The following is a 26,489-nucleotide window of genomic DNA, read 5'->3' as shown; positions in this document are numbered from 1 at the left end:
CCTTTGTAAAATGGCTCTGGTGTACTCAAAAACAAACCAAAAACAGCTCAAAAAACATTGTCTCTCTGACACTGTAAGCTGCGAGTAAACCTGTCCTGCACCTGTATTGTCTCTCACTGTCCTGTCACTGTCCTGTAAGCATAGACTGTGACAATGCCTCAACGGCAGTAAAGCAAAGATGCAATCCCAACTGTCTAACTCACGTCAATACATCCTAGCTGCCTATCTAAGGGTGCTCGAGGGATCGCTCCAAGACCTGTATCACCGAAAGGATCTCAACATTCAAGAATCCCCCAGCTCAATAAAACCTCACTCGACCCTCAACAAAGGCTGCAGTAAATCTGACAGTACATAGACTTCCCACAAAGTCATACATCCACAAATTTCCCACTATATGTTGTAACCGCTGCGGCGGTTGTTTGCTGCGTGACTCACAGCCAGCAAACCCTCAACAGACATACATCATCTCTGACAATACATCCCATGTGGAATTACCTGCAATGTCAGGATGAAATCTGGAATATCAAGCAGCAAACACAAGCTACCTGATGAACTAGTGGATGTCGCCTACAGTCTCTGTGTAGATGCGCCCGTGTCGTATGTGACACGCCTCCAAGAACTGTGAGCCGTCCTTCGATGTGTAGACAGCCACAAATCAACACTCTGGGAGTGTCGATATCCTCAGCACCTGCAGTCGTAGGCCGAAAACCCCAAATTTGCAGAGTCGGATCTGCACCCGCCGATAGTCGAAAATGGCTTGCGCAGACCTTTGTCGAAGCCGAACGGTGACCGAGATGACCTCAGAATGAAATTCTGAGCACACCGAGCCCTTCGCACTCACCCACGAGATTTGGGGCCGTGTCTTCGCCTGTCAAATTTCACTCCAATCTGAGCTGGTGACTCTAGCCTCCTGCAGTGCTACCCCGAGCCTCGATCTGAGCTCTGATACCAGTTGAAGGAGTACGAGCGGAAGTGCGACGCGAGAGAGAGTGCGAGAAGAAGAGCGCGACGATATGGTGAACTCGCTCTACTGTAATGTGTAGAGCATAGTGAGTTCTTATTAGGTTTTTACAAAAGAATATGTGTACATACCTGGCGGCCCGCCCACTTACCTGGGCGACCACATTGGGCTTTATACCCCAACACAAAGCTCAAATGTTAGACATGCCCTCCGTCTACCAATCCAAAATACCTAAGCATGCTTCCTAAATGACCTTCTATTGGCAACATTTCAGAAATGTCAAACTAAACCCTACACCCTAAATAGCCCTTTGGTCACACAGATGACCTTGCCAATGCACAATTTGGTACCTCAAATTACAGTACCAAATTTGGTGGTGTATAGCACCATATTTTGAACTCTATAATTCATTTTCTTAGTAAACCCTCTTGTCCTACAGGGTATGATTATAGGGATACAAGAAGACCCTTCTGCATAGATGCATAGATGAAACAATACATTCACAATTGTTGAAAAATCTCCTGAGATTGTGTTCAGCTAAAGGCACATATGCTTGAATCATGAATGCATGCAATGCAAAAAAAGGATAGAAATGCAAAGCTCCTAAGCAAGAAATAAAAAATTGACTTACATGCAATGCATAGATGAAACACTCGTGCAATTGTTGAAATTTCTCCTGAAATTGTGTTCCGTTCAAGGCACATATGCTTTCATAAATGCATAATGCAAGGCTCTTGAGCAAGAAACAGTACATAAACTTGCATGCAATGACCTTACAACCTTTGACATAGCTACCTCTCATAAAACAAAATCAAATCCTCTAAAAGAGTCCATGACAACGTAGAAACACCAACCTTTTGTTTTAGTTGAAGACCGATTCTCGTCCTCGGCAAAAGGTGCTGTAGACTTTGCTGATTTCTCCACAGAAATGCTCCCCTTGCTAGCCCTCGTGTTCGGTGTGTTGATGCTTCGGGGAGACTTTGTGCCTTTGAGGGGGGAGGTTGCATCCATTGTCCTTGGCTTCTTGCCTTTGTCGGGTGAACCCTTAGCAGCAGAGCAGACTTCCTCGCGGGTGTTGGGATGGGGGAAAAGGATACAACACCCTGCACACAATACACTGCCTCTCTATAGCCCAAGGTAATAGTCCGCACCCCTATCCACACAGAAGCACACACACACATGCACACTATCTGCCGACCTTCACAACACACACCGCCCTAGAGCAATCACGACTACCCATTACATGAACACTTCAATACAATAAATCCATCAACAAACCCTTAGATCTCGACACCAATGGATGCCTACAATTCCGCAACCTGTGAATGCACTCACACGGGGAGACGACACACATCTCGATCACCCCCAAGACTTCGCTCACACAATCTCCCTCCCTCTCTCTTTGCACACACACACACACATACTATCCGGAGCCACAACTACCACGGATCTTCGGCAAAAGACAAGATGAGAAATAGATTGGAGCCAACTAACAACTGTAAGTTCACTTATGCATAAAAAACCTCGGAACAATGATGCGGGCTATCGCCCGTGCACAATGCATCATCCACGCTTCCTTCACCCTTACACAAAACCCTGGCGGTTCTTTCCTTGCTCCCGAACTTGCCTTCCCTAATGACCGCCTTCTCGGGCTCCTTTTGGCGGCTTCTTCCTTCCACAGATTACCCCAAGGCAGCCCTCCCCTTGTAATAATCAAAGGCCTCCCTTGTTTATGGTGTTGTTCCCCCTCAGTAGCACCATCACCTGATTCCCTCATCAACTGCACCAGGCCTCAGTCCCCCCCTTCTCTCCGTCTACTGCAGCCCTCGCGGCATTCCTTTTCTCTCCTTCTGGGCCCGGCCCGCCCGGCCAGTCTCAATTGGCGGCTCTGCAGCCCCCGCCACCTTTTCCCTCTGGAGCGGCTCTCCCCGTCCTTGCTACTAGCCCTCCTTGTCCCTGATCGTCACAAGGCGGCCCACCTTTCTCCTCTCTGACTTCAACCAACCCGCCACCTCTGGCGCTTTTTGCACATAGGGGCTCTACATAAGCCCTCCTCCACAGCCGGTTGGCCCTGCTTGCTCACCACCGAGGTTCCCTCCCCATGCATCTCACGACCTCCTTCTCCTGAGTGGCGCTCTGGCGGCCATTCCAGCAGGTGGAACCCTCGTCCTGGCCCCTTCACCTCCCTAAGCTCCGCTCAGTGGTGCCATGGCGACCTCTCTCCTGGCATGCCACCCTGTGGCTTTCACCTCCTCTGTAAAAACTCCCTCCCTTCATGCAACTGCTGCCCCTCCATGCAAACCTCCAACTGGCGAGGCTTTCTTTTTCCTGACGGCGGGCTGCAGCCCACCACCTTGCAAGCATTCTTTTTTTATCAAACCCTTAAACTTGGGCCGCTTTCCCACGCCGTCCTTTACTGACCCTTGTCGATCGGTTGAAGAAACCCCCTTCGACTTCTCCTTTGGCACACACTTTCAATTCTTTGTGGCAAGCATCCCACCATGAGAGCAACCACATTCGGCTATACTGATATCGGCTTTTCATATCATACCACAAAAGCGCATCCTATACCAAGGCTTGATAGCCACAAAAGAGCATAAAAAAAGCTTCAAGGTGTCAAGATATCCGCCAATAGAAGCGCCAATCGTCACGAACGTCGACAACATCAAAGGGATATCCTCTTTCCCGAGGACTCAATCGACAAACAGAAAACACATATCCTCAAGCACATGAAAAGCATTGCACCTGCTAATCTTGATGTCCGATCCGACATACACATCATAGCACCTTTCGCCTTCCAAGTCTTGAGAACCACAAATGACCTGTACAATGTCGCTTTTGGCATACACATCCAGGCAATAGAGTGTCGTGCAGACACCCTGCCCCAAATTCCATATCACAAACTTGATAGCACCTGTATCTAGCACCCCTTGTCATGCTCACAAGCTTGTGATATCAACACTTACTCCTGTCTCCTGGCTCCATCAAATAACTACCCAATGTATCCATCACCTGCCTGCAAACTGCCATGCCCGGACCTCTTGCACTTCCATAGGTCGATCATCTTCAGTTGTACCAGCATCCTCATTGTGGCATGGGTGCACAGCAGGAGACCACTCTAGCTGCACAGGGGAATCCTGAAAGTGATGCCTGAGAGCTTTGTGACAGTGTTGCGCAGTCGCGAGAACCACTACGAAAAGCCACTAGTAGTATGCAGGACACACATGCCACGTCACATGAGTTCAAACGTGTTGTAACTCCAATCCATCATTGGCCCCACTGACGATGTCTCTTCAAACGGAGTGGTCATTGGATTTTTTATTTTTACTAGCTTCCCTCCTACACCATTTAATTTTAGAGGCCAAAAACGGTTCCCTCCAAAACAACCTCTTGCTTTTGTAGAAGTACCAATTAGGTACAAACAAAAAAGGTCCTTTTTTTGTACCACCATTGCATGCTTTCAACCCACTACAAATGCAGCTATTGTTGAGTCTTCTATGAAAGGATATTGTGATGTTGATGTTGATGTTGATGCAGAATGGGCTTTTAGTGCATAGTGCACTTATGATGCTTCTGTCCATGATGCATGTTTGTCAGTTGCTGCAGATGCTCATGTGTGGTACTTTGACAGTGGTGCTACAAAGCACATTACCTCTCATCGTGACTTGTTTACCTCTCTCGAGGATGTCCCTCATGGGAATTCAGTCACTTGTGCCAATAATGCCTCTTATCCGGTCAAGGGAGTTGGAAAGATTACTGCTACAAATGGCAGTTCTTTCACACTTGTTGATGCATTGTATGTACCTCGGATCAAGAAGAATGTTTTGTCTGTATCTGCACTTGCTAGATTTTGTCTTGTAGTCAAATTTGTGGATGACAGATGTACACTACATGATCTCAGTTTCGTTGATGAAATTGCTGCATCTGGCATTTTATATCATGGGTTGTATAAGCTCACTTTGTATGACAAGTGTCGGTAGAGTTCTGCAAATGTTGTTGTGGATTCAAAGACTATTTCAGATGCAAAACTTTGGCATGCACATTTTGGGAATCTGAATTTTGGCAGTTTGCAGTGTTCCAAAAATTAGATATGGTTGCTTCTTTGCTGCCTCTTGAAGCACATGTCAAACATGTTTGTGAAGGCTGTATTTTGGGTAAGATGTAGCGTGCGAAGTTTCCAAAGGATGGTTCATTTAGGGCCACCTGCAAGTTGCAGCTTGTGCATAGTGATGTTTGTGGGCCATGCAAACTCCATCCTTGGGAAATTACCTTTACTACTTGACTTTCTTTGATGATTACTCCAGGCATGCATGGGTGTATCCGCTTAAGGCAAGTCCAAAGTGTTTAAATGCTTCAAACAATTTTTCTCTATGGTTGAAAACGTCTCAAAATGTACTATGGGCACCCTCCGTTCAGATTGAGGGGCGGAGCATTTGTCTCATGAATCTAATGCATTCTTGTCTAGTCATGGGATAAACACCAATGTATAGTTCCTATACGCCTCAGCAAAATGGTATTGCTGAAAGGAAAAATAGGTCACTTATGGAAATGGCACGATTTATGGTCAAAAGTCAAGCTTTGCCGTATTCATTTTGGCTTGAGGCCGTCATGTGTGTCACTTATGTACCTAACAGGTGTCCTACAAAAGCTTTGCAATCTATGACTCCATATGAAGCATAGCATGATATAAATCCTTCTATTGAGCACATGCGTGTTTTTGGTTGTTTGGCATATGCTTTGGTGCCACAAACGTAATGTAGAGAATTGGATGATAAGGGTATTAAATGTATATTTGATGGTTATAGTGTTGAAATAAAAGGTTACATCTTGTATCATTCTCAAACAAAGAATACCTTGGTCTCACGGGATGTCGTGTTTGTGGCAGATTTTGTTCAACCCTTGTTGTCATGTACTAGAGACAGTAATGTAAGCTCATAGGACATTTATGACACTTTGTTGCCTCTTTTCAGTGGTGGAAGTTTGAATGTAAATTCCCATAAGGCAAATGTACAGCCTATGGGGGTTTCTAAAAATGTTATAGATCAGCGTATTACTTATGCAGATGTACATGATGTACTTGATGAGGAAAGGGCTGAGAATGAGCAGGCTAGAGGTATGCCAAAATGGCTAGTGCATACTTTGCATGACAATAAATTGGATGCATCTTTGTCTAGTCGTACTCGTTCGGGTTCTCGCCATGTATCTTATGCATCAGATTGTTCTTCTTTAGATGTGTCTAGCTTATTTGACATTGAGGAACCTCTGTCATTTGATGAAGCACAAAATTCTAAAAGTTGGATGGCTTCCATGCAATTAGAATATGATGCACTTATAGAAAATGACGCACGGACTTTATTTGATTTGCCTCCAGGCATCCAGGCAAAAAGGCCATTGGTACGAAGTGGGTTTACAAGTTCAAATGCAAGCCGGATGGTGAGATTGATCGCTATAAGGCTCGAGTTGTTGCAATAGTTTATGCATAGCAAAAAGGCATAGATTATGAAGAGACTTTTTCTCCCACTTGTTGCATGACTATTGTGCATTTCTATGTGCATTGGCAGCTCAGTTTGGTTGGGATGTACATGAGTCAAACATTGTTACTGCTTTCTTGAATGGTCACATATTTGAGGAAGTTTCTATAACGCAGTCTCGTGGTTTTGTCATTAAAAGGCAAAAAGATAAAGTGTGCAAATGTAAGAAAGCATTGTATGGGTTCATGCAAACGAGGCTTTTGTAATAGTGCAATAGAAAGCACATTGTATGTAAAGCGTGAGGGTGATGTACTTCTCATTGTGGTTCTCTATGTGGATGATTTGCTCATCACTGGACCAAATGAGAGACATATTGTTGAATTTAAGGCTGATTTGAATCCTACTTTCAGACGAAATATTTGGGGTTGTTGCATCATTACTTGGGTATACAATTTAAGCAGTTTGATGGTGGTATTGCCTTGTGTCAAACAAGTTACATAGAGACATTCCTATGTAAGTTTGGACTTGAGGATTTCAAACCTATTGCCACCCCCATGGAAATAGGTTTGAAATTGAGTCTTCATGATGCTGGTGATCTTGCCAATGTCACTCTTTACCAAACTGCTAATGGCTGCCTTTCTTTATATATGCAACACAAGACCGGATATTCAGTTTGCAATCTCACAGGTCAGTAGATTTATGCATAGCCCAGGGTTTAAGCATTGGCAGGCTGTCAAGAGGATTTGTGCTACTTGAGTGGCACTTTATATCGTGGCTTGTTTTATCCCAAGGGGGGATCGTTACCGCCAAACTTACCTGCTTTTTTGGAATCAGATTGGGCTGGTTGTTTTTACACACGTGTCCACAAATGTTTTTTGTTTCATGCTCGATACTTCATGTATCTCATGGTTGAGCAAGAAGTAACCTACTGTGGCCACTTGTAGTTGTGAGGCTGAGTATAGGGCAATCTTCACAACTACAGCTAGGTGTGTATGGCTCAAATACCTTATGGCTGATTTGGGTGTTGGTGGACAAGACACTACCAAAACCATCTACATTGACAATCAGCAGAGAGCATTGGTAGTTGCAAGGAACCCAATTTTTCATGCTCTCACAAAGCACATCAAGGTGGATTACAACTATATTAGGGAGAGGCTCTCAGCAGGAGAGATCAGCTTGGCTTATGTGCCAACACAGGCCAACCTTGCAGATCTTTTCACAAAGGCATTGTCTCATGAAAAGTTAAAATCTTTGGGCTTATTCCCCTTTGTGGATTGATCATGTCCTTAGGACACATCACTTCCCTTTACTCTATGTGCCAACTCTCATTCACCGCATCACTCCCAAAGGGGATTTGTTACCATATACATGTGGTAGTGATGTGTGTGAACACAATTAGGACCGTCGATGCATTTTTCCCTCACTAGGAGATTTTTTCCCTCATGCATTGTATATACGCCCATCACTCTAGGGCTATCCATGTTTCCATTGCAGACTAAGTAATATAGTCTCTATTGTGTGCTTTGAGCTTCCTTCATCTTCTCCAAGCTGTGTGTGTTTTCTTGCAACCCTGATTCCAACAACATTTTTTCCCTCACTAGGAGGTTTTTTCCCCCATGCATTGTATATATGCCCATCACTCTAGGGCTATCCATCTTTCCATTGGACACTAAGTATATACTCTTTGTTTTGTGCCTTGAGCTTCCTTTATTTTCTCCAAGTTGTGTGTGTTTTCTTGCAACTCTAATTCCAACAAACAAACCCTATCAGTTGTTATCCATGTCCCATTTAAAACCTTTTTAACTTAAATCTACCATCCAAGTAGTGTTGAATATTCAAAAGTATTTATTCTTAAAACAATGAAGTTGTCACTATATATTATTTTTGTAATCAAAAGGCCATTACTCCTCCTGAATAATTATAAAGTGTTTCACTCTTAATTCCTTTTGATTGTTTTAATTTGTGATCAGAAGGCCATCACTCCTTCAAGTTATAATTAAGGTTAGTAATTACCCATTTTTTTAAAAGAATTTATACATTTTTATTTAATTAGATTAAGTTCTGATCAGAAGACCATTACCCCTTATGATCCAAGTGTTTTACCCAAACTTTTGTCCCAGAGAAGTTAAGACATGAAGTCTTTGGTCAAACCATTACCAGTTTACAATTGTTCATGTTTATATAGGAAATGAAATCTCAAGAGACGTGTCAAAGTCATAATCTCTTAACTAATTAGTGCTAGCAAGGTGATTAGTGAATCTAAGTGCTCAATAACCGCCAAAGTCTACAGCACTACAGTGGGATCTTCTCAAATCATACCAGCAGAATCAAGTATCTTAAAGACTTCCCAATTTTATCAAAACTCAAAGCAATACTAGAATTCGAAAAAAAATCAAAGCCATATGGCTACTTTTCTCCTCTTAACATAGATGTGTTTCAGAAGATCACTACAATATGACTGAACAAATATTCCAATAATACAATCATTCTAGATAAAGACCAATTGGTAGCAATCTTTTACTATAGATATGATCAAAACCAATAAGAACCTATGCAAAGTAAATGGCATTTAGGTACATTTTTAGAGTTAAATCTTTCGTAACCCGAAGATTTGTAAGCCTATAGTACATTCAATAGTTTTATTCAAATACCATGATAGTACTTAGTACTCTAAAACATAGTCTAGTACCCAACTGAAAAACTTTCCAACATTAATGCAATCCTATGCAAATATAACTAAATAGGTATAGAAAATATAATTCAAAATTTAAATCATTCCTAATCAAATCATAATCACAAACCAGGAAGTAAAATAGCCCTCAGAGTAAAGAAGTATTACTAATCTGGAATTTAGGCAAGTTATAAACTAAAGTATGCGCTATCTAAGAGCTATGTTTGAGATGAAACACCCGTTTTTAGACCCCAAAATCGGGTTATGTGATCAATTAAAATGCCTTAACAACAAAACATTACCAAGTAGGAAAGCTAAAAATCTCCATATCAACCAGTTATTACGAGCCAAAAAGTATCCAAAAACTTCCAAAAAAATAGCACCAATGAGAAGGAGCCAAACATTGCTCAATCAATCTCATGGAGTAACCATTTTAGAGTGAACAAAAGTGGATTTAGCACAACTTTTTTATCAAAAATAGTAACCAACACACTATACTGAGCATAATGCTAATAAGATAGGAAAAATAGTTCAGCCATAGCCCACATGTATAAGTAAATCTCAACAAAATTTCAGTGTTTGGAAAAGTATCAACTCAGAGTTGCAAAAAAACCAGTAAAAATATTGGCACCGACCTGAGAAGTTTCACATTTCTCCACGATTTCCATATTGCAGATAGCAAGCCGATAGACACACCATGACCCTCACTCAACAATATGCAAAATAAAACGAGATTCAAGGCTAAGTGAGGGAAATATTAAACCCTAACCTCAATTTATAGTAGCACATGGAGGTTAGTCCAGCCTGTTGTGAGAAGAATAGCGCCCAGGTTTCGCTTACATGATCGGTCCAGGGACCAAGACAATAGCTACATAGATCATCTATTAGGGCTAGATAGCAGAGGCCCCATGTGGCTTCTAGCTATGTACAGACGACTGCTTTAGGGGGGGCTATGAAAAGCATGCCTCAACCCACAAACATCATTATGCACAAGTTGTAACATGCATGTAGCCCTTACTTAACCATCATTTGGAAACGTTGAACACAATATTTTATCCAAAAATATATCCTCCACAAACATGTTTACCATATCAAATTTTTACAAACATAGCAAACTAGCAAAATTCAAATGCCCAAAATGTGCATGTCAAAGATTGGCATCTAAAACGGCCTTTGAATCCATAACTACATTTGCAAAAAATTTCCCACACTTGTTATACAAAGTGAGCTTATGCAACCCACGACACAAAATGCTAGATGCAACAATTTCATGACTAAAACTAAGACCATGGAGTGTACATATATCATCCACAAACCAAGTCTTCCAAGTGCAGATAGAGACAAAAGGTCCTCTTTGGTCCTTGGTACATAAGGTGCATCAATAAGTTTGAAAGAACAGCCATTTGTAGTAGTTAGCACAATCTTTCCAACTCCCTTAACCAAATAAGAGGCATTGTTGTACAAAGTGACCATATTCTTATCAGGAACAGCCTCAACAGAGGCAAACAAGTCACGATGCAAAGTATTGCGCCATGTAGAACCACTATCAAAGTACCATTCATGTGACTATGTAGCAACTAACATACATGCATCATAGGCAAAAATCATAAGTATAGTTTGCACTAAATTTCCACTCTGAATGTACATCAACATCACAATCTCCATTTATAGAAGATTCTACAATAGCTACAATGGTAGTAGGTCCAGCCTCTGTCTTCTTGGCTTCTTTTTCCTTCAACTTCGGACATTGTTTTATCAAGTGATCATTAGATTTTCAATAATGGCAATCTTCTTCTTGCCTTTTTCACCAAAGTTCCCAGACAAGTTCGTAATCTGCTACTCAGAAGAATCACAAGAAGTGGTTGCATTGCTATTACCACCTTTTTTTTTAGCATGTTCAATTGCACGTTGTTTAGCCCTATTCTTCCTTGAAGTAAACCCTATAACAACAATGTGCATAATGCATCAAACTTGACATCTTGCGGGTTTCCTTGGGTCATAAGTCTCCAAATACTCCAAATACTAGCAAAAGTCTAGTAAGAGTCTAGCAACATCTCGAGAATAGTATGTACAAGTGAACTATCAGAAATAACTTTACCTATAGAAATGAGCTGCTCATTAATTTCCTTCATGCCACCAAGAAAAGTGTCCATGTCATCTTCCTTTTGCATAATCTTTGACTCCAGCTCTTCACGCAACAATGCAATTTTAACCTCATTGCAACTTGCATAAAGACCAGCCAAAGTATCCCAAATCTTTTTTGTTGATTTTGCTGAGTGTATGTGAAGAGTAATATTGTGTTACACAAACAATGCAATCAATACTTGAGCCTATGTATCTCTAACATCTCAATAAATTTGCTTAGCTATAGGCAAAACAGCTCTAGCAACAACATATTTGCTAGAACTTGCAACATTCTCAACATAGCATGTATCACAAAATGTGGACATAGTAGCAATGCCATGCACAACATTCCAAATGTCGTTTGACATAAGAATATGTGTCATCATGTAAGCCCACATTAGATAGTTATCACCATCCAATTTTGTCTCAGCAGTAAACATACATTGGATGGTGCATTCCTTCAATTACCAAACAATTAAATGTGACATGCATGTATGTCTATGCTTGTGAGAATCTAAGTTTAAGCACTCTCTTATTAGATTGAAATGTAACTATAAAAAAGCACCATTTGTAATTAGTTTTGAGTGAATGTCTGCATATGAAGAATACCAAACAACACAGGTAGTGTTAAAGTAACCTACTAAGTCAACTCAAGTAGGCCCAAGACCAAACTAGATTCCACATGCTAGTGTGACATGCATATCATACTATATAGTGAGGCGGTCTAGGGCAAGCGACAAGAGAAGTGGCCTCTAGACACCGCTCAAGGTTCCCGTGCTGCTCATAGGATTTGAGGATCTAACACAAACAGAACACACAGACCCCAAACACAACAACACACCCAAATACCGCACACAAAATTTGGAAAAAAAATGTAGGGGCACCACCGAGTTTTTGTATCACAAACTAGGACGTGAGCGAGGATGTAGAGAGAGAGAGAGAGAGAGAGAGAGAGAGAGAGAGAGAGAGAGAGAGAGAGAGAGAGAGAGAGATACCACATTCTTAGCCAACAACGTGAATACCTTCAAGCATGCATACTCAAAGCTTCAAGAAAACGGATAAGTGATATGAGCACCTCAACTAAAACAAAACCACAACACACACATAGGTAAACAAAATGGGCATTGCAACGGTTATAATTTCAAGTCCCCTTTGTCATCAACACAAAACACACACTCAAATCTACCCACTCCATGCATTTTCTTAGGGCCAAGAGAATCCTCTCCACCTTGCAACCCTCTTACAATGACTTACTCGAGGCTAGGGATACACTCACAAAACGTCACTCAAACAACCAACAAACACAAGATACTTGGAAAAAGCTTATGATTGTGTAGATTCCATGATGTTTAGCAAACAGGAGATGAAAGAACACCATCAAAACGTGGAGCCCAAAACCGCCTCTTCTCTAATGAGACGACCAACGTAAGTATACAATCGTAGAAGCAACCTCCTTTTCCTCTCCTCTCTTTTCTTTGCCATACACTATGCAAAACACTTTGCATTTGTGGATTTAGCAAGCATTAAACAAAGGGTATGGCTATTTGCACTCACAAGTTAGCATCACATAATGCAAGGCTTCTTGCGCAAAGCCTCTCACACACTTCCTCTCACACTCTCCTTCTCTGTACTTCTCACTTCTTCTTCTCATATTTCATTACAAAGAGAGGCCCTCCTTTTATAGATTTTTAGAGGGATTAAATTTTTTTAAATACACATAGCAAAGCTTCTTTTAGAAGTAATCTAATGTAAGTGAGGAGATAGGTGGTAGGGCTAGATTTGAGGTTAGTAGATTAGTAGGTTAGAACTCTAGTTAGTATTTTTTTACATAATAGAAATGGGAATGTACAATGGTAGGATGTGTAAAATGAGAAATTAGCAAGAAATTGGATAGGATTACACTCTCTCTTGTCCATCGGTGTCGAGGAAATAAAGAATGACCGCCATCACCTTTTACATTTGGTGCTTGGAATCCAATTGAATTGGTTGATCTCTCGCTAATTGCTTCCTTTTGTCCGCTTTGTCTTAGGTGGAATAAATTAGAAGATTTTGGAGCATTGGAGATGTGTGCATGAGAAGGAGAAAAAGATGACTAATGGTAGAGAAAGAAAGCCAGTTTAGAGACAAAAAAAATTGACCCCCAAGTTGGACACATATCCACCCCCAATTTAGAGGCAATAAATTTGGAATATTCCTATTATGTGTCATGTTGTGATTTGCTGAAAAGTGTACCAGTACTGGGCCTTGAGCGTCTCTAATGCTTCAAAAAGCCTCAAAAGCGGATTTTTTTCAAATGGAGCATTCAAAAAAAATCTAAGAAATTGATTTGCTTTTTCATGAGGATTCTCGTGTAACGTGTAAATATTAAAAATGATGAGATATGCAAAATCTCTCCCCAAAACATCTCGTTTCCACAAAACGCCTCTAAACTGGCTCCCTTACCCTAGAGAGTTGCAAAATATAAAGGTATATACAATGGCAACCATGGCTAATTCTAATGATCTTCTCCATGCTAGATTTACCTCATGCTACTAATGGTGGTGGTGGTGGTGGTGGTGGTGTTGTGTGTGTGTGTGTGTGTGTAAGGATAAAAGAAAAATGTGTTAAAAAAGATTGGGTTTTTTGAAAGTGTATAAATGCATTTTAGGGCCCTAGAGGGAGGCCTGAATAAGCCCCCGAGGTCATGGTCATTGGTCCTTGGATATTTTTTTTAAAATGTAAGAGATGAGAAAGAGAAAAAAATGGCTCAAAAATGAGGAGAGAGAGAGTGAAATTTGAGCTAGGGTTTTGTGAAAAAGTGTAGAAGTTGCACACATGTCACCATGCTCTTGAAAGATCTTACAAGTTCAATTTTTTATGTGTCCCTTTGTCCACATGTCCATCAAGACTTTGCATAAAACCTATAGAATTAAAAGTATATCCTTTTGTATAAACTTGTAGGTCTTTGAAATGTATAACTACTCCTTTGAAATCAAATGTGGAGCCAATCACCTCATGTCCTTTTCATTCAAGTCTCCTTACTTCCCTAGAAATGTACATGTCTTATTGAGAAAAGTCCTCCCAAAGCTATTTTCCTATTTGGAGATATTACCAACCTTATTTATTACTCTATGAATATATACAAGGGGTAGCATAGAAAGCTATATGGGTAAGCTTAAAATAAAAAAAGGTATAGGTGAAGACATTTTTATTTATTTATTTATACCTTAAATTATAATATACATATGCAAACTCACACTTATTCATAATGCACACCTAAAGTTAATATAAAGCAAAAGGTGGGGTTCCATTGAGAAAGATTTACGATGGATATTTATCCACCATTTTACCTATACATAGATAGCTTATTAGAATAATGTACATACATACATAATCAGTTTATTTTGGCTATATTTGGTATTTTTTCTACTTCTTTTTTCATGATAGATAGACCAAACAACATCTATCATTTAGCCTCCCCCCAGTTGATGGTTCATTCATGTACCATCAACTGGCTCGTATTGGAATGAAAGTTGTGGATAATTTTGCAATGCCTCCTCCAAGGTTTCTCTCCTTCTTGATACTACTTTGCCTTCAAAGATTTTACACCTAGTTGCACATGATTTCAATGTGTGAGAAGTGCAACAATAGTAGCATACCTCTCTCATTTTCTCTTTAGCTTGTTCCATCTTCAAATCTCCTAGAAGGATACTACTTAGATAAGGCTTGATTCAATATCCGTTGACCTTCCTAGGGTGCTCCTTTCCATCCAAATCCATCAATTGGTAGTAGCTTCCTATATAAGCTTTCTTCACTATGTAAGACCCTTTCCATTTATTCTTAAACTTAACATCACACCTGTTGTCCAACGTGCTATTGTAGCAAAGGACTAGGATCTTCTCTTTAATCCCTTTGTCTTTGATACCCTCGTCAAGCTTCTCCTTGAGTTTTAGAGATTTGTTCTCATAGCACATGTATGCTGACTCTCATTTCCACTCTAATTACACCATAATGAGGAGCCTATTGATCCATGCTTCATTGCCCTTCTGTTCATGTTTTCTTGTAAGCTTTATAGTAGGAATGTGAAGTTCAATTGGTTGCAAAGCTTCTTGTCCATACACTAAGTGGAATGGAGTGAACTGTGTAGCATCTTTGTAAGTTGACATAAATGCCCATAATGCCCCATCTAAGACACCATCACATAACTTAAGCTTACTCTTCACCATCTTCCTTATGAGTGTCCGTCCAGATACATGGCATACAATGAGGATACCAAAAGAGAGATACTCTAGCAACATGTATCACCAAAAGTGTCTCAACATTCGAGAACATCCCGTCTCACCAAAACCTCACGCAAATGACCCTCTAAACTCTAAACTAGACCAAAACTAGCCACAGTCTCAGGAAGGGATCTTCCGGAACGAGTCTCAGAAACGGTCGAGAAAACTGCAAAAAATGTCAAAAAAATGGCTCCGCTCCACATGAAGTACAATAGGTAGTAAATAACCGCAGCTCAACGTACATGCGAAACTGCACACAAACATGCGCTAGAAAACTGCTGCATGCAATAGAAAAATCCTTGCGGGGCTATCTGCTCTTAAAAGAGCTCAATGGCACTGTGTGTGCTCAAAAAAGTATTCATCTGTTTCAACGCATATTCATCCATAGAGAAACTGCTGCCAAAATGACTCTGAGAATCTGTAAACCTGCATGTCGGTGTAAACTATGAGGTTGATGTTGATTTTCATCGCCGAACGGGAATGTGCTAGTCGAGTAGCCGCCAAAAGAATTGAAGCCGAAGCTATGTTGTAAAGCGTAATTGTTGCGCTCGATGTCGATGGCGGGTGTCACTCCTCTATGATAGAGGTACTTCATGTTGGGTATGCAAGCCCGGGTTCAATACCGTCTAAGCCCGTGAGAACAAGTCTCAAGACATGCAGCTATAGACCACCGGTTTATTGGAGTTTAGTGGAGATTGCATGATCAAGTTTGTGGTTTCATATATATGTAATAAACTCTAATACAAAATCATAGCATGTGATTTTGCTTCTACTGTGTCGACTCTTTCTCTCTCTCTCTCTCTCTCTCTCTCTCTCTCTCTCTCTCTCTCTCTCTCTCTCTCTCTCTCTCTCTCTCTCTCTCTCTCTCTCTCTCTCTCTCTCTCTCTCTCTCTCGTTCTCGTCTGCTGCACGCCCTCAAGACCATGGCTATTCTCAGGCGGCATCCCCCATAGCTTCGCAACCCAACATATGGTATCAGAGCCCAGGTGGGCCGCCAAAGCAAGGAGGAGCTTGGCTCGACTCAGTAACGCGAAAACAGTGACTTGCAGAGGAGCAGCCCGTTTTTTGGATCTGCATGATTTATGCCCTGCTTGCCATCAACAGCATCGCCCAGGCCTATTGGTTGACTTTCGATATATGCTCGTCAACCAATTCTGCCTTCCCAGCCCGCCGTGAGCAATCCTGTTACCCTCGCCATCGCGCTAGTCTGCAGCTACAAAGGGCTTTTTTTTGTGTTCACACTTTAAGACAGTGGCTTTAAAGCATGGGTTCCCGCCCTCGGGTAACCTCGGCTCGGTATTTGGTGCTCAATGCTCATTAACAGCAGATTGAAAAGGAGCATATCAGCAAGGGTGTGGCGTCATCAAAGCTGCCTCTCAAAGGCTGCCAATTGGCCTTGAAAGCTACAAGATGAGCATCATGCAAACGGTTTTAAGATGGTTGATATATCTCCAAACAAGCAGTCTATTGATGATCATAAGGATGCTAATGCTAAATTTGCTCTACGGGTCGACAACTCAGTTTTGGCTATTGATGCCGAAGAAAAGCATGAAGGCGACTCCAAAAATCGAAGCTTCAATGGTGATTTTTTTAATGATTTTGTCTCGAGCACTCAATACATCAACATATGCCGTACATAAAGAACTACTTTCACAAACTACTTTTGCCAGTTTAGTGTCATAGATTTTTCAGCTTTTGTCTATTGTCAAAACAATCATACTTTTTTAGTCAAAGCCTTGTTGTCAGTTATTGTCATGCTTGTCAGCTATCATCACGTCAAAATTTGTACGGGTTATAGACACTGCCACATAAAAAGTGGTAAGACCACCCCTTTGTTGTTTGGTCGGGTTCTTGTATGTCTCACACTGATAGTTGTTTGAGGGAAGTACACACGCACACATATGTTATTGTCAAGGGGTGGACTTCTACTCATGGTTTCAGGTGAATGAACTCTGCCATGGTCTGTCTGTCTCGAGTCCATTGTCAGTGGTTCGGACTTGAGGGGGGGGTTGTTGGGTATGCAAGCCCGGGTTCAATAGTGTCTAAGCCCATGAGAACAAGTCTCAAGACATGTAGTTATAGACCATCGGTTTAGTGGAGTTTAGTGGAGATTGCATGATCAAGTTTGTGGTTTCATATATATGTAATAGACTCTAATACAAAAGCATAGCGTGTGATTTTGCTTCTACTGTGTCGACTTTTTCTCTCTCTTGTTCTCATCTGCTGCACGCCCTTAAGGCCATGGCTATTCTCAGGCGGCATCCCCCATAGCTCCGTACACTTCAACCGTGCATGTCATGAACGCCATCATCCGTGGAAAATGTCATCCGCGGGAAAGGGTGTCGGAGATGTCGAGAAGAACCGATGCCAAAAGTGATGTCGATCCTGAAAATCAAAAGCGAATAGAGTCGATGTTGAAAACGCCGAGATTGAGAGAAAATCCTATGCCTGAGAACGGATGTCGTGGACTTGGAGACAGAGAGACGATGTCGATGTCAAAGAACTAGTAATGTCTCTACACACTCTCTCTCTATCTCTATCTCTCTCTCTCTATGTCAAAACTGAGTCGATGTCGAAGCCAAGATGCAGAAAATTGAGAGCGGGTAAAGTCGATGCCAAAAAACTTGAGAGCAAGTCGATCTCGAAGGTCAAGATGTGCACACACACTCTATGTGTGTATTAATGTTGGAGCTGGAGAAATCAGACTCGATGTTGGAGAGTCCGAAGGTGGAGACAAGATGCGATGTTGATTTCAGAGCTCTCTCTCTCTCTCTCTCTCTCTCTCTCTCTCTCTCTCTCACACAGACACACACACACACAAAGCTGAGAACCTCTCATCCTCTCTCTCTCTTTATACGCACACACGGAGGGCTGAATCTCTCTCTCTCTCTCTCTCTCTCTCTCTCTCTCTCTCTCTCTCTCTCTCTCTCTCTCTCTCTCTCTCTCTGCCTGTCGTAGCGTTTCTCCCTCCTCAACCCCTTAACGCCTGAGTCTCCCCATGGGCGAGAGGCAGCCCTGTGGGGAGGCGTTAGGCCTATCCCCATAGCCTCCTCAACCCCTTAACGCCTGAGTCTCCCCATGGGCGAGAGGCAGCCCTGTGGGGAGGCATTAGGCCTATCCCCATAGCCTCGATCGCGAGCCAAAACCAAGCCCCTGCATCTGGTGGCGAGAACATCACCACACAACAAGAATTTGAACGCAGCAACTTTTTGAACCTCCATATCTCGCAAAACCCGAATCTCCTGCAGCCTGGCTCACAAAGCTTGCACTGCCTAACCCTGAACTCACGACCCTGCAAAGCTGTGTAAGCCTAGTTTACAGTGGGGTCACACTGGTTTAGATAGGGGTCCCATTGGATTGTAGTGGGCTCTCATCATGAATACCCCAAAGGGTACTGCGAGGAGTCGATTGCAGCCATTGTAGCAGCGCCGAGTAAAAGCGATCGGATCGGAGAGCTTCAAAGAGTTGTTGATCAGCTTATGGAAGAGAATCGCGACCTAAAAGCGCGCCTTAGCAAGCTTGAGGCACATTTCGACTCTGTGGTCAATGTTGCCACAGACAAAGCTAAAGAAGTTGAAGCCAAAGTCACCCAAGCTCACTCTGCAGTCATTAAAAAAGTGCAGACATGTGTGACAACGGAACTTCGAGAACAAAGACTTCAGGAAGAGAACTCCTTCAAGGTCCGGATTGGTGGGCTTCCCTCACCATGGTGCACCACTGATGATACCCTTGAAGAAGCAATTATCAAGCTCAACAATATTCTTCAAACGATCAACATCAAGCCGGAATCCATTTCTTGGATCAATGACACCCATAGGCAAGTTCCATTTGAGCATTGCCTTCTCACTTTCAAGGAAAAAGAGGAGCGGGTGAGGGTGCTGTGCCAATCCCACCTCCTCAAGAAAATGAAGGTTTGGATTGCTGAGGAGTTGACCTTGAATCAACTCAAGAAGAAGAAACAAGAACTCAAAAAGGTCTACAAAGCACGAAAACAAGGAAAATGGGCAGTATATCGAGGAGGTAAGGCCATCATCCAAGAATTTCGAGCTCCCAAAGGGACTATCCCCTTACCCGACCCCACCTAGGTTTTGCTTCTTTTTTCCACCCTCTTGACGGACCCTCAGTCCTTAACTGATATGTATCTAATGCCTTCTCTTAGAAGACCGAATTGTAATGTTTTTGTTTCCGGTCCCATGGGTCATATCTGACCTCCGTGGACGCTAATGAAATCTATCTATCTATCTATCTATCTCTCTCTCTCTCTATACATATACATACTTATATATATATATATATATATATATATATATATATCATATACACACTATAGCGTTGAGGAGATGCTAGTGATGCTTTTCTCTATAGCGTTCTTCGGAAATTTGTAGCGCTATCCTTAAAATTAATGCAATTTTGCCTTGCCCTACTACCTTGCTAAGCTAAGGCCCCTACCACACTGGGGCACCCAACGCATGGCCAAGCGGAGGTGGCGCCTCCCTATTCGTTTTCCAAAAGGTGATTTTGGGCCAGGAAGCTTTGTCAGATGGCCGGCCTCACCAGCCCGACCAACTTTCCAAAGTGTTGGCCATCTCTACAAAAGTAGCCCACGAGCGCGCATCACTGGTTTTGAGCTCTGACCATCAGCACGAGAAGCGGAGAGTCCACCACTTGGCCTACGCACGTTGGTTGTTAAGGAAGGCCACCTGCAATCCTATATTCCAGTGTGGCATGAACCGGGCGCCCACCCAAAAAAATCCTTTGTGGGCAAGCGGCCCAGTGTGATAGGGGCCTAACGATACCTTCAGAAGTCTTCAAAGCCAACGATTTGCTACTATTATCCTTACTGTAGAGCTACATGTAGAAGCCAGCAGAGGCCAACAAGTTGCTATTTCTCTCTGTTTGTGCTATCTGTTGAGAGAGCTTAGCGTCAACAAAATTAACGCAATGGTGCAGAGCTCCAAACCTTTGTAAAATTCCTCCACAATCATTAGCTTCAAATGATCTAAGGATTTCTTTCGTGCAAACTGTGTCGAGCTTCTCCTTTCACGGAACTTTCCATTGCTGCAAGGCCTTGAGCCTTAGCTCAAAACAAAAAACCGTGCACGCACCGTCGTCAGACCCGAGAGAGCCATCGAGCTCTGATACCACTTGTGAGGCGAGCGTATGGATCTATGGAAGCAAGCTCCATGCCATCATAGGGAGATATAATCATACCTGCTTTCGACGATGAAGAAGGATGCGGCTATGCGAGTGCAAGAGTGTGGTGTGTTGTGTAGGAGACAATACGCTTGGGTTTGAGGTGGAGTTGCAGTGGATAAAAGCCACTACTCCTAATTGCTTTATATTGTAAAGAATAAGGTTAGTCAATGATGGGCGGCACCCGACCAGTATGGCCTAGTGCACCCTACAAGGTGATGTCATCTATAGAAAGGCCTCTTCTTTGCACCATGATTTTTTTAAAGGGGGCCACATATGGCATACATATCGACCAACACACTCTGAATCTCAACAAGTTTTCCAAGAACCCCTAACTAGCAATTTCATCGTGAATATTCTCACTAATGTGAAGGTTTTGCATAAGTCCACAAGCCGAAATCTTCCTTGCCATAGCCATAAAGCTTTCTTGCCATGGTCATGCTGGACGATCGGTATTGGTTGCTTGCATGCTCTGTTGATATTTTCAGCTAATGTTGCTCTATTTTGATATACCTACAAGTCAAATAGAGGAACATCGAAGGATACATGCAACAAGATAGTGTATAGTGATATATTTACGGATTTGTTTTACCCTTTTGAGGCATGCAAAATCATGGGGCAGTTTGCTTGTTCACTTCAAAAATTTCACATCCTTATTATGTCATGATGGACATACTCTCAGGATCCGGATAGGAATGGCTTCAAGCACTTACTGTGCTCTGACATGAGGCATACCTACACACCCTCTACCTATTAGGAACATGTACTTTGGTGATCACACAACCTAATTTGTCATTAGTATTGTAAGTGCACAACGCTTCAAGCCCAGGGCGGTCACTTATCAAAATCTCCCTATATCATGTGCGTTCAAGAAGTTATTAATAATACCTCTTTATACATACTATATCTACACTACGAGCCTATCTAAAAACCCCCCACCCCTTTCTAATGTATATATAAAAGTATACATTTTGGATAATTAATAATCCCATGTGATATGATACATCCTACTCCTGGATGACTATCACCAACAATCGTCATCACTGGTGTGCCTTGGTGGATACACATATCTTCGGCAGTGGTACTACAGCTAGACTACATCGACTTGGTCTACCTACCAGAGGGATGACACACTTATCCATCCAACTCACTCACTAGTGGTTTACACTAGACCGTTGTACTAGTTTCCACTTATGTTGTATTTTTTCTTTTATGCATTGTAGACTTCTTATCTTGAGTTAGCGAAGAAGAAGAAGGTTTTGCATCCATCTATGTGTGTGTGTGCGCTCGCACTCATGCTTGCAAAAGCTCCAACTCTCTCCTTCTCTATCTCTTGGTATTAGAGCCTGGTTGATCTGAGGAGCTTGAAGCAGCAAGCGAGAGCAATACAAGAAGTGGTTTCGGGATTCCCGGGAGCCATTGCCAAAGGATCTCCAATTGAGGTGCTTCTTTTTAGAGATTGTATGTCTTGGATTTGAGCAGTCAGATTTCCATTCTGAGCATGTTTCAACCCCCATTTTGGAGTTAGAGTGTGTTAGCATGCAAGAACGTTGAGTTTCAGGCTTCTATAATCTACAACTCGGTGATGCAAAAAATCTAGTTTGACTATAGTGTTCACAAATATTGTTTGGTATTGTGAAACGATGTATGTATGCATATTGTGGTTATAGGTGGTAACTATTTTTAGCAGATGTTACGAGACTGGGCACCCTCCTGTTGCATGTGGTTAACTGCAATTGGAATAGCTGGCTTAATGGTTAATTATGTGATGTCTATTTGAATTTCGCTAGCAATGAGTGCATGATAGTTTGTAGATTAAAACTCTGGGAGTTGACGAGGAGGCATTGGCAAATAATAATTGTCTCAGTCATTTTATCCTAGCATAGTATTTTAGACCTTTTATCAATAAGCCACTATGGCTCCTTTGTAAATAGGACAGTGAGAACTCACCCTAAGAGGGTCATGCAATAAGTAGTGTGTACCGCTCATAACTAAAGTGGGATTAAAGTGTAAAAGAGGGGCCTCTAATTTTTGGCACCAATAATAAATCAAAATATCAAATACCAAACTTCACAAGAGGTGCCGGTGGAGTTTAGGGCTAGGATTTTAGGCCTTTCTTGTGTAGATGCTCTCAATTTCCCATCTTACCTCTCTTAAGCTATTCTCTGTTTGCTGTGTACTCCCTAATTAAGTGTATGGCGGTCAATGAGAATACTGCTAATGAGGCTAGACCGGCCAACCAAGGAGCTTAAGGGGATGAAGGGGTAAATAGAGGATTAAATAAAGGGCTCAAGGGTTCAGTGGGCGATCGACCAACTTGAAGATTAAAATAGAGGACACCTTTTTGAACTAAAGTTGTGAAGGAAAATTGACATGCAACGAGCAGGGGACGAAGGCAACAGTGCCGAGCAGTAGCGAGAGCGACAATACGTTGCAGAAGCCGTTTCAGACCATGAGAGAGAAAGGTAAAATGACTAGCGGGCCTGGGCGCCCCTATTGATACCACCCTTGCAGGATTTGAGCAGGGTCGATGGTGATGCTCCCTTGCATGCAAGAGATGTATCCTGCGGCCGTTTTGTCGGCAGAGCTCCAATTTTTTTTTTTTGGTTATCCCTTGGAACTCGAGCTTTTGGATTTGCAAATTGGCTTCCAAGAAAGCCTCAAAATGTCTCACAAGCCGTCTTCTCGATTAACCCTACATCTAATCTTGTGTTTTACCTTCATAATTCCCTTGCTTAAGCCGAAACCAACTCTTTCCAAAACTCATTTAAACACTTCCATGGCCGGTTCTTGATCACCTCTTCTTCAAAATCTTCGAGCCCTTTCCCTTTATTCCTTCTTGCTATTCCATTTTAACAAGCCACAAGAGTTATTTATCAATTGAATTTTAAACTTGTCATACCGAAACTTGATAATCGATGAGCAAAATTAATTGGTTGATTAGTCGCCGATTAGCTTCAACTTGTAGATTTGATATTGCCAATTGAAAAATTCCTCGTTGGATTTGAAAATTCGATTTTCGATTTCCTCAAACCTAAGGCTCTAATACCACTGTTGGGAGAAGGGGAAGACCGGTTGCTTAGAACAATTCAACACTTGCTCACATACATCACCATCAACCCGTCAACCTCTTTCTCCAATTTCCAAGCACACCCACACACCTAAACTATGACACACACACTATAAGAGCATAGAATTGGCAAAGACAAGCTGTAAGAGGGTGTAAGATATATGTATATATATATATATATATATATATATATATCATTCTAATTGGAGCTCTTTCAACCTCGTCTATCCAAGCTTGCTCAAGCTACGCCATTTGCAACTACCTCCGACCCTACCAATTCAATTTTACGATGAACAATAACATAAATTGCCGATTGTATTGCCCTTGTTTTTGGGATACAGGAGATTGGATGCCACGAACTCGATCGACTCGCAGACCATTTGACCACTCACTTTTTTGGCAATTTCCTCGCACATCGCCATTCTGGACCGGATGCCAACGCGATCTTTAAGCTAAGTACATTTTATTTTTGCCATTTCTTTTACTCTCTCTCACTTATTTTGCAAACTGCATCTGTAAATATCTCCATATAACCATTTTAAATTTAAAAACACAAAAAAAAGCATGCAATCATGGCACACCTTCCACAGGAACCCACAATTGCTAAGCAGCTTGCCAATCTGCAACAATCTCTCACGTATAAACGTATGCGAAGGCAAGAGCTTGAAGATAAATTATTGCATTTTGTACGCATAGAATCTGCACCAGCACCCAAGCAAAACAAAACTAGTGGAAAAGCCTTCACTTTCAAGGATTTTGATGGCATTAAAGATGCTAGCACGGTTCTAAAATGGGTAGTCAATTAGATGACTATTTTCATGATGAAGACTTACTTTCTTGAACGTGAAATGGTAAAACGTGCATCAAATCATCTCACCAGTAGCGCTACGTTGTGGTGGAACACCACCAAACAACACGAAAAAAGACCGCGTATCTTACATGCATTCAAAAAGCTGTTTTTACCTCAATTTTTGCCCACACAGTATAAAGATAAAGCATGACGCCAGTGGGATTGAATTCGACAGGGTCGGAATGAAGATGTACAGGGCTATACTGATCATTTTCGAAATTGTTTAATTCAATTGCAAGCTATTGAACATGTCAATTGCAGGAAATTAAAGCGTAAACATATATCTGGCTTAGCACTACAAATTGGTGTTGAGGTAGATATGTTTGAACTGAATTCACTATCAAAGGCTATTAATTTGGCCCTTAATGCGGAGAAGAAGAAAGGTGGACAACCCTCTCACACCGAACAAACCGCTAACACTAACCGTAACAAGAGAGCTTCTTTCTCTCCTAACTTTGACATGAACAAACATCAAAGCCGTACCTTTTTCAAGAGACACAGATTTGACAATTCTGCTACAACTTCTCAACCTCATGGCAACAACAACAACAACACACGCAGCAATGAGGCAACCAAAATTCTTTCAACCAATGTCTTGCTCAAAAACTCTAATGGTAATAAAAAGGTGAAGTGTTTCAAATGTTTCAATATGATCACTATGCAGATAAGTGCCCAAAAAGTCCTGCTAAGAGCAATGGCCAATCCAATGGAGTCACCCAAAATCCAAGCCAAAAACCCTTCAACAACAACTGTCCCAATGGTGCTACTATTAACCTCATCGAAGATGCTAATCCAGACGAGAATGAAGTGGAAACTAATTACGGTGAGGGATATGATCATGAGTATAATCACAATGACAACCCATCTTTAGGTACTCCTATATCTTTTCACACTTTGTTTAAAGTGCAAGGCACAGTCGAGGGTGAAAGTGTCACCATTCTTATAGATGATGGCAGTAGCCATGATTTTATTTCCACACGATTAGCACAACAATCCCTCTCTTTCTCTGAAATTTCTTCACCTCACAAAGTCACTATTTTTAATTGCAAAACCCAAGTCCCTGTTGAAGTTTGCATTGGTGAATTCACACAAGCACGTACATTTCTGGTAGCATCATTGCATGGTCTTGATATGATCTTGGGAATGCCATTTTGTCATGAATTTGATTCGTTGATTAATTATAAAACACGTACCATGTCTCTCACTCATAATAATCAAAATTTCTCCATCCAAGCAACACTAGCTCATCAAAAATTTCCACCTCTCTCACACTCAAGCCAAAAGAGCCATTTGAAAATAAGGAAAAACATACCTAGTGTTGGTAAATCAATTTTTTGTTGAAACCAAAACCTCACATAACTCTTCACATGATGATTTTCTCTCACAATTTCAGAATTGCTTCATACATGATCTACCACTTGGAATACCACCTTCACGCTTAGAAAACCACAAAATAGATATTATATCGGGTAGTGAACCTCTTTGTAGAGCACCTTATCATGTAAATCCAACTGCACACAGGGAGATACAAACTCAAATCACTGACTTACTTGATCGAGGACTTATCAGACCTAGTAGTTTACCATGTGGAGTTCCAGTACTTCTTGTTAAGAAGAAAAATGGGACTTTTCATATGTGTATTGACTACAGGGCTTTAAACAAGATCACTGTCAAGAATAGGTTTCCTATTCCTAGAGTGGATGATCTATTAGACAAACTAAAAGGGGCAAACATTTTTGACAAATTTGACCTCAAATCATGGTATCACCAAGTCAAAATGTTTGATCAAGATGTCTACAAAACTGCTTTCAAAACACAAAGAGGACACTATGAATTTCTTGTCATGCATTTGGTTTGACAAATGTACCAGCCACATTCACACGCATGATG

At 41.6% G+C, this 26,489-nt stretch overlaps 1 protein-coding gene across 1 annotated transcript; it reads left to right on the top strand.

The window, feature by feature from the left end:
• The first annotated feature begins 18,965 nt into the window (after positions 1-18,965).
• On the top strand, positions 18,966-19,571 carry LOC147419118 (uncharacterized). The gene has a single exon (XM_086506176.1). The coding sequence runs from the start codon at positions 18,966-18,968 to the stop codon at positions 19,569-19,571; it is 606 nt and encodes a 201-aa protein (XP_086362302.1).
• The last annotated feature ends 6,918 nt before the right edge of the window (positions 19,572-26,489 follow it).

The sequence above is a fragment of the Adiantum capillus-veneris genome, chromosome 29 (assembly GCF_014529385.1).
Source record: "Adiantum capillus-veneris isolate H3 chromosome 29, ASM1452938v2, whole genome shotgun sequence".
Classification (NCBI taxonomy): Eukaryota; Viridiplantae; Streptophyta; class Polypodiopsida; order Polypodiales; family Pteridaceae; genus Adiantum; species Adiantum capillus-veneris.
Note: the sequence above shows the minus strand (reverse complement) of the source record. Positions and strands in the feature narration are given on the sequence as shown.

What these genes read in the sequence shown, in the direction of transcription:
- LOC147419118 (XM_086506176.1), top strand. Translation starts at nt 18,966, where the DNA reads ATGGAAGAGAATCGCGACCTAAAAGCGCGCCTTAGCAAGCTTGAGGCA.